Source organism: Clarias gariepinus, chromosome 2 (assembly GCF_024256425.1).
Source record: "Clarias gariepinus isolate MV-2021 ecotype Netherlands chromosome 2, CGAR_prim_01v2, whole genome shotgun sequence".
Taxonomy (NCBI): Eukaryota; Metazoa; Chordata; class Actinopteri; order Siluriformes; family Clariidae; genus Clarias; species Clarias gariepinus.
Window position 1 is genome coordinate 28,898,458 of NC_071101.1, and position 9,487 is coordinate 28,907,944.

General features: G+C 37.6%; 1 protein-coding gene across 1 annotated transcript; it reads left to right on the forward strand.

Moving 5' to 3' along the window:
- The first annotated feature begins 3,612 nt into the window (after nt 1-3,612).
- Nucleotides 3,613-4,875, forward strand: LOC128540707 (serine/threonine-protein kinase pim-3-like). Its single transcript, XM_053510735.1, has 4 exons — nt 3,613-3,849; nt 4,015-4,101; nt 4,279-4,329; nt 4,507-4,875. The coding sequence occupies exons 1-4, from the start codon at nt 3,613-3,615 to the stop codon at nt 4,873-4,875; spliced, it is 744 nt and encodes a 247-aa protein (XP_053366710.1).
- The last annotated feature ends 4,612 nt before the right edge of the window (nt 4,876-9,487 follow it).

The following is a 9,487-nucleotide window of genomic DNA, read 5'->3' on the forward strand; positions in this document are numbered from 1 at the left end:
GAGATTCAAAAAACCGAGTCACTAAAATGATTCAAACTTTCCATCAGTACTGTGTACTGCATTGCATAGCATCTATGGGAGTCACATGACAAAAGAACAAACGACTCGGAGTGAAAGAGGCACTGAGAAAGAATCGCTCAATTCTGTTTCCTGTACATAACCTAGGGAGGGTTTGCATTGATTTGCGCATGCGCGCCCACATTTCGGACCTAAACTATTTAGTGACTGAAGTCACAAGCCATTACAGTAAAACTGCCATCAGACCAGTCCAAGGTCATCTTCATCGTCATTGAGTGGAACTGTCCTCATTCACCATGCACATCCCAAACAGACCATACAGGTCATTCTCAAGAACAACCAGAAGCAGGGCACCGAGATGTGTCAGATAGGTCAGGAATACAGAAGGGCAAATGGCTGATTTCATTTGCTTTCTTTAATTATAAACGCTTAGATCAGATTTTTCTGCTGCTCCCGTTTACAAATAATTAACCGCTGCACTCTATGGTAAACCCCAAGCTGCCATTATTGAGCTCTTGCCTGCTCCAGGGGCGCTAAACATCTTTAGAAGAAACATCGACAGAAGTATTTCACGGCATATAATGTTTACGGACAGAGATATGTTTTTTATAGACTAAGAAAAAGTAAAGAAGAAAACAACGGCTGGAATGTTCTTGTCCGTGGCTCCACAGCACCACGACCATGGTACTGATGCTCGGTATGACACTCCGCTGCCTGTGTGGAGCGGAAAGAGGAAGCCTCGCTTACATAGATATATATACTGACTAGATGTCGCCTTGGGTCTCGCATACGTCAACATCGCCGCCATCTTGGGTCGGGGATCTGAAAGGAAGCGCCAAAGTCTCCCGGCATTCAGATCAACTCTGAAGATGCCGGACTAGTGTTATATACTGTAGCCTAATCATTTAATAAGCTGTTGTAAATACTGGAAGATGTTTTTACACTACGTACGCACGTTATGTTTGTTTTTGTGTTATATAACCATTTTACGCTGGGTCATTGTATTGCAGGCTTGCTGATGTACGAAATAAACCAGTACAATTCAAATGTTTTAATTACCATGTATTTTTAAGTACGAATATCACACTATTGTAGCCATTTTGTGTGCAGTAGACTAGGCTAAGGTAAGTAACAATAGTTAATTTTAAGTTCACTGAAGTGGAAGAATAATAAACTTACACCTAGTTTGAAGTAGATTAATATCAGAAGCTTCAATTTTCTCTGGGCTCGATCATAACATTACACAATACATTACACATAACACAATACATGTCTGTCAGTTGAAACAAACCAAAAAACTAAAAAAAAATCATTTGAGATTTGGACGATTTATGATGATTTAATTTCTGCCTAGATGCAGATGTTAGGTTCCCCATCCTAACATTCTGAGGTCTGTTGGTCAGGAACTCCATAATTGTTTTTTTCCCTGTTTTGTTTGTTTAACTCATGCCTGTATTAATTTTAATTTTGCTCTATTATTTATCTATTTATTTATATTTTATATATACTTTATTTTATATTATTCATGTTTTTTTTCATATCACTATCAGCATCCTTGTAATTGTTTTGTGCACTGTAGAACAAATTAACTGGTAATGTAGGTGTGTCTAAGTATTGTATTGTATATGATATATCACATATTTATGATCGAACATAGATTAATTAATTATATAAGTAAAATAATTAATTAATCTATGTTCGATCATAAATATATGTCTGACATTTATAAAATATATTTATATAAACCAAACGGCTTGAAAATCGGTTGAAAATTAAGCAAATTGAGGTGATTTTAATCGTTGATAGTTCTCTGCCAATGTTAACTAATGCAGAGTAGACGCGGCTTCCCCCGACACAAGATGGCGGCCGCGCTGACGCATCGTTCCTATGGACAGCAGCGTCAGAGGCGACATCTAGTCAGAATATATATCGATGCCTCGCTTCAAGGAGTGTGTCGGTTACCTGAGAGTCACGTGACGAATGGCAAACGTTCTGATTTGTTTGGTGCTTCAACTGGTGAAAGGCTCGTTCACGTGCATGTCTCATTGCCCCAATCAGCAAGCACACTGTGCGCCCCTAGTGCACTTGTTACAACAGCGATTGTATATGTATATTCGAATTGAGCTGTCCCGCTAAGGCCATAGGGTAACTGATGTAATGGGGCCAGGGGCTAGCTCAGTCTAGCTGTAGTCTCATTGGACTACGGTTCGGAAGATCCCAGGTTCAAACCCCACAACCACCAAGTTGCCACGGTTGGGCCCTTAACCCTCAACTGCTCAGATGTATAATGAGATAAAATTGTAAGTCGCTCTGGATAAGAGCGTCTGCTAAATGTAATGAATCGCAAAAACGTAGTTTGTTCACTTAATTTTTAAAGATGGTAGTTATGTAGGCAAGCATTTTTTTAAACACATACAGAGGCACATTATGAACTATATTGATTACTACAAAAATATTTAATTAAACTAATTGGAAATCTGCATTTGTTTAGTAAATAATGAGAAATGTCTGGAGCTTTAGATTTATTCGATGATCACAACATTACTTGCAAGCTCCATATTAATGATGCTGTTTGCGATGTTAGGATCTATTTGCTACACAAACTTTGTCCACTAGATGGCAGTATAACGAGCTCTTAAATAAAGTGTCATGGAATGAAACTTTTTGGTGAAAATATTGTCTGGGAATCCTCGACACCTAAATGAGACTTTATCTCGCCATCACAGCAACACGGGGCAGATCCTGTTCATCGGCTTAATAAACTCAGGCATCGGCCGATGTAATTATTTAAAAATATGGGGGGTTTAGTCCAGATTAATCGACCGACCTCTAGTATTTACTACACACTGTAGTAACCTGTAGTATTTATTATAGTAATTTTAGTACAGTAAGGTTTAAAACCACTGTAGGATATTTTCTTATGAGTTGAGAGGAGATAATTTAGGACGTTGTTTATAAACTTTAGGCTGATTCTCCTGCTGCATCTTTCAAATTGTGCAGAAGCGTCTTTAGAACATGATGATGTCACAGAGCCCAAGCTACTCACAACACATCGCTTACAGACAGAGAAAAGCACAGAGAGAGAGAGAGAGAGAGAGAGAGAGAGATTTTACACATTTATTTTACCACTCTAAATTCTGTAAAAAATTACAAACGTGATGACTCTCTGTTGTCCAGCAAACAGTAAGTTTATTTTTACTATTGTTGTGTGGAAAAAACATTAATTCTTAATGTACACGTTGAGGATGGGGACATGATGTTCTCACCACCTTCTGAGAGAGCAGTACATTAAACACTAGTTTATATAGTAGCTGTAGTAGGAAGAATCATTAAATATCAGTAGGAATATGACTTATGCCATGATGTCCGTCCTGAATTTATGTATAAATATACGAATAGAAATTAAGGCTTAAGTCTCACTCAGTTTAGGGATGGAATTAAATCATATCAAGAAAATGTAAGACTTCTGAAGTGTATCCCTTCATGATGAAAGTGACTATATATGATTATGTGTATCAGTCAGTCCTAGTAATGTATAAAATTATTTCATAAGCGGACCCACGCTTTACTGGAAAAGAAAGGACAGAGTATCTCATGAAGAGAAAAAGGTTGAATCTTGAGGAAGAATCTGATCTCCAGCCCAAGATGAGAAGAGGGTCAGAAGAGATGGATGTGAAGCCTGACAAGGCTGACACCTGTGTAGAGGCAACCCCGTCTATCACCATAAAAGAGAGAGAGAGAAACAGGGCGTCCGTTCCTTGTGAAGGCCCTGAGGTGAAGGAGAAGAGGAGAACAGATAAGGAAGAGACCAACGTCAAGACTGAAAAGAGAGTTACGAGACAGAAAACAGGAACACAATCAGAACACTTTTCCCACAATCAGACATTTATTTTAACATTTTGGACTCAGACGTTATCTGTAGAAGTCTCACAAAGCTGGATTTGTAAAAGAAAGCTTTACTGTTTTTTTTTTTTTTATCCTTTTTTTGTTTAACAGCAGACTTTTTCAGTCGTTACATTTTGGGCCGTCTGCTGGGGAAAGGAGGATGTGGTGCAGTCCACGCAGGAGTTCGCAAATCAGACGGTAAAAAGGTAAATATCAGCAAATATAGAGTTAACAGGCACTGCTGAATACACCACTTGTAGATCAGTAGATATTACTGCCGGTAATAGACAGAGTTGTTTCGCTTCTTAGTGAGTTGGAAATTGTACTAATGTTAGATGAGAGCAGTGAAATTAAATATGCAGTTCTGTGTTACAGGTGGCCGTAAAGTTTATGCGCAAACCTAGAATTGACACCTACATCACCCTCGTAAGAGAACTTAAAACTTGTTTTTGTGATTTTTTTTAGATGAAACATGTGATGGGGAAAAGTAACACACCTCCTTAAACACAGTTTTACTTTTCACTCATTATTAGATGACAAATATAACACTTGACATCACACATCTGTCCAGTCCAATTCTAACTATATCTATTGTGTTTTTAGCCTGGGGACACACGCAGACTCCCTCTTGAGGTGGCACTCATGAAGCTCGTGTGCGAGCCACCTTACTGTCCCTTGGTGATCGAATTGGTGGAATGGCACGAGACATCCACACATGTCATCCTGGTCCTGGAGCGGCCCGAACCCTGCACTGACCTCTTCGACTACTGCGAAAAAAACAACATGTCTGAATCAGTGGCTCGCATCATCACGCGGCAAGTTATTAACGCTGCACGTCACTGCAGTGACCGGGGTGTCTTCCATCGGGACATCAAGGAGGAAAACATTCTGCTGAACCCTCGTACTCTTGAGATAAAGCTGATCGATTTCGGCTGTGGAGATCTGCTGAAGAACACCCCCTACAAGAAATAATTGTAGCTCATAGATGAGCTGATTTGATCGTTTTTGTAATCTTAGTGCAACACTTTTTTTCCGTCTTCCGTTTTTTCCGTCTTCCTTCCCGTTTTCTTCTGAATTCAGGCACGAAGACTTTCCGTCCACCCGAATGGATCGTCAAAGGAGAGTACGAGGCGGAACCTGCCACCGTCTGGGGTCTTGGTGTATTTCTGTACCAACTGTTATGTGAAGAAGAGCTTTTCAGTGAAGCCAAAGATATTGTAAATGGCCACGTGGACTTTCCTGATCATCTGTCTGAGGGTGAGAAAAATACAGATGCTTTACATTCTAACCCGTACACAAAGCTGGAAAACCTCCACAGCAAAAATGGCTAGAAGGAAAACTAATTAAGAAAAAGCCTACATGACAGAAAATATAAACATTTAAAGTTTTAGAAGGTTAGAAAAGTTAAATTTTAACCAATTATGTTAATGCACACACAGCTTCCTGCAGTCTGATAAAGTTGTGCCTACAACGAGACCCTACAAGACGACCAACACTAAAGCAGATTCTGTCACATCAGTGGTTCTGTGTTCAGGAGGCCAGGGAGAAACCGTGACACAAAAGGAAAAAGCACCTGGAGGCAGCCAGAATCTCCTCAGTACAGTACCTTATTGTGTGTGTTTAATGTGTTGCAATGACTGTTAAAATAAAAGACTCTCTCATACTGTAAAATGTAAATAACAATATGTAAAATATATGTAAAAAAAAATATGTAAAATGTAATAAACTTGCATTTATTTTTTTATGCACTGGTTCATGTCTATGTGTGCGGGTGTGTGTGAGTGGCTGATTGGGACGTGGTCAACATGTTTATCGTATTTTGTCAGCCAAAGTGTTTTTTTCACATTATTAATACGTTATACTTTTATATGTAACTTAATTCCGAAGAATAGTTCATGCATGCAGTAAAATGACCCTTTCATTAAGTACTTTTTCAGCCACGGTGAAGAGCCTAAGTGTGCTGAGAAAATATGTGGTCCATTCTGTGAAAACCAAGCTGAAGTCTAAAGTCAACTAAGGAGGTGGTCAAAGAGATGATATTTTAGCAGAGTTAGGAATCTTTTTGTCTTCTCACACTCAAAATACAAACGTTTTATGTACAGAAAGAACATTTATTATCTACAGTATCACCAAATACTGTATCTAAAAAAACACAAAAAAAAACAAGTTCACAGGGGAAGGATCCTTAAATTATCTTCTTTTGTTGGAAAAGCATTATTTATATTATATCAGTCAATCTCTTGAATATAAGATCTCTAATAAAATTTCCTTGTAGGATTATGCATTTATGCATGAAGGAACTTCTCTAATCACTCTTGCTTTTGCCTACATCACTACCTGCTCAGCTATGGAAAGCCATTCCATGAAGTTCTACGCACAGTTCTTGAGCTAATCTGAAGAATACAAAGTTTGAAGGTCTGGGGCACTATTGTCACTGCAGAAAGTTGGCGACGTATGCACCATGCGTCTCATAAGTGCGGTCCATTGTTGTTTTGTGGTACTTTATTTAAGACGTAAAAGCTTTAATATTTTGTCCCATTTTCTTCTGAATTCTTTGCGATGTTGAGATCGGTTTGGGACTTTATTTGTATACTGTATATATTTTTTCCGTGGCAGGTTTTAAGTTCAGTATGCTCTGGTAAGCGTTATTTTTTTGCTGTTGTTGTTGGTTTTTATTGATTTTTTTGCTTTAGGTAACTTCTTTACTTTGAACAGTTGTGGTCCAATAATCCGGTGTTTTGTCTGTATAGACTTGCATTGTGTTTTTTGTTTACTTTCCCCAGTGTTTCCAGTGCTCATTAATTAATAATACTACAATGATAGCTTTTACCATTTTTATACGAACCAAAGGTGGTCAGAACAATGCAGTTTAATAAATCTATTTTTGAAACATTCATGTCTCTGCATTGTGCTGTTGGTTTTGAAAAACATGAATGTATGTAACAAGGTTTCTAAAAGAATTTCTTTTCAGTAACTGTTGTGTAAATGAACTCACTTAAAACAGAAAAAAGGTAATGTTCTAAGTAGTCATGCTCTGCTGGGTTACAGAGCTTTGAAGCAATTTTGGAGAAGACATACAATATAATGGCTGAAATTGTGCCATTGTGGTTATCAAGGTGGCTGAAAGACTCTGTACTAGTGGCATGATGTCGGGACCTCATAGAATGACTGACTTATTGGAAAAATGTGCACGTCATGATAAAAGTAACACATGGGTTTAAAGTTATCCTTTACTGAATAATAAACTACTGTTTATTAGCATTGATCTTTAACCCTATTACTAGCAACACTGTGATCTTTAAAGACTATTGATGCCTCTGCCCTTTTGGCTTTCAATGTGTTATGTGCACTAAATTCAATTTTACACAAGCAGCTTTATAAAATAAAAAATATAGAAATAGATTAGACAAATGTAATGAAATAAGAAAAAAGTCCCTGAGATGATGAGAATATAAAAGAAAACCTTTAAAAGGAACCCGACTCAATAGGGAAACCATCCTCATTTGGTTGCTATCTGGATATCACCCAAATGAGGATGGGTTCCCTGTCGAGTCTGGTCCCTGGAATATCTGTGTGCTATGAGATTGAGAGTTCAATATAGTGGGAAAAGTGTTCAAGTTAATATAGTGTCCACAGTTCCTGTCTTTCACTGTTCAGGTACCGACTATTTCAGACCCAAATTATTTAGTGACTGAAGTCACAAGCCATTACAGTAAAACTGCCATCAGACCAGTCCAAGGTCATCTTCATCGTCATTGAGTGGAACTGTCCTCATTCACCATGCACATCCCAAACAGACCATACAGGTCATTCTCAAGAACAACCAGAAGCAGGGCACCGAGATGTGTCAGATAGGTCAGGAATACAGAAGGGCAAATGGCTGATTTCAATTGCTTTCTTTTATTATAAACGCTTAGATCAGATTTTTCTGCTGCTCCCGTTTACAAATAATTAACCGCTGCACTCTATGGTAAACTACAGTACTGTAGTCGCAGTGGGAGCTCAGACAGTTGAGGCTCAGGGATACCAATCAGATTGGGAATTCAGACCTCAGCACGCCAAGCTGCCATTATTGAGCTCTTGCCTGCTCCAGGGGCGCTAAACATCTTTAGAAGAAACATTGACAGAAGTATAACGTTTACGGACAGAGATATGTTCTTTATAGACTAAGGGAAAGTAAAGAAGAAAACAACGGCTGGAATGTTCTTGTCCGTGGCTCCACAGCACCACGACCATGGTACTGATGCTCGGTATGACACTCCGCTGCCTGTGTGGAGCGGAAAGAGGAAGCCTCGCTTACATAGATATATATACTGACTAGATGTCGCCTTGGGTCTCGCATACGTCAACATCGCCGCCATCTTGGGTCGGGGATCTGAAAGGAAGCGCCAAAGTCTCCCGGCATTCAGATCAACTCTGAAGATGCCGGACTAGTGTTAAATACTGTAGCCTAATCATTTAATAAGCTGATGTAAATACTGGAAGATGTTTTTACACTACGTACGCACATTATGTTTGTTTTTGTCTTATATAACCATTTTACGCTGGGTCATTGTATTGCAGGCTTGCTGATGTACGAAATAAACCAGTACAATTCAAATGTTTTAATTACCATGTATTTTTAAGTATGGATATCACACCATTGTAGCCATTTTGTGTGCAGTAGACTAGGCTAAGGTAAGTAACAATAGTTAATTTTAAGTTCACTGAAGTGGAAGAATAATAAACGATCATAAATACATGTCTGTCAGTTGAAACAAACCAAAAAACTAAAAAAAAAATCATTCGAGATTTGAATGATTTATGATGATTTAATTTCTGCCTAGATGCAGATGTTAGGTTCCCCATCCTAACATTCTGAGGTCTGTTGGTCAGGAACTCCATAATTGTTTTTTTCCCCATTTTGTTTGTTTAACTCATGCATTTATTAATTTTAATTTTGCTCTAATATTTATCTATTTATTTATTTTTTATATATACTTTATTTTAAAATATTCCTGTTTTTTTTTCATATCACTATCAGCATCCTTGTAATTGTTTTGTGCACTGTAGAACTAATTAATTGGTTATGTAGGTGTGTCTAAGTATTGTATTGTATATGATATATCACATATTTATGATCGAACATAGATTAATTAATTATATAAGTAAAATAATTAATTAATCTATGTTCTATTATAAATGTATGTCTGACATTTATAATAAACCAAACGGCTTGAAAATCGGTTGAAAATTAGGCAAATTATGAGGTGAGTCACTTTTTAGTTTTTTAAAGTTGACTTCAATACAAAAAATTCTTCCAAAAAATCAAAGTGATAGGGGCCTATATGACAATGACAAGACAGGCCGACAACAGAGACTGTGATATAATAAAACATTCTGAAAGTATTTGGTCTGAGAAATGTTCTTCTGACAGGAAAGTGCATTTTTCTGAGGTAAATTTTAACTAAAATCAAGATATAGTAATGCTTTTTACAATGTTAGAAAGAAATACAGTATAATAAAACATTCTGAAAGGATCTGGTGTGAGAGGAGTGATTCTGACAAGAAAATGCATTTTTTGATAATTTATTTCTTAAATGAA

Bases quoted from the DNA above. Each gene is read 5' to 3' on its own strand.
- LOC128540707 (XM_053510735.1), top strand. From the start codon at position 3,613: ATGAAGAGAAAAAGGTTGAATCTTGAGGAAGAATCTGATCTCCAGCCC. The intron at 3,850-4,014 runs GTTACGAGACAG...TTTGTTTAACAG, and splicing joins ACGTCAAGACTGAAAAGAGA to CAGACTTTTTCAGTCGTTAC. The intron at 4,330-4,506 runs GTAAGAGAACTT...TTGTGTTTTTAG, and splicing joins TTGACACCTACATCACCCTC to CCTGGGGACACACGCAGACT.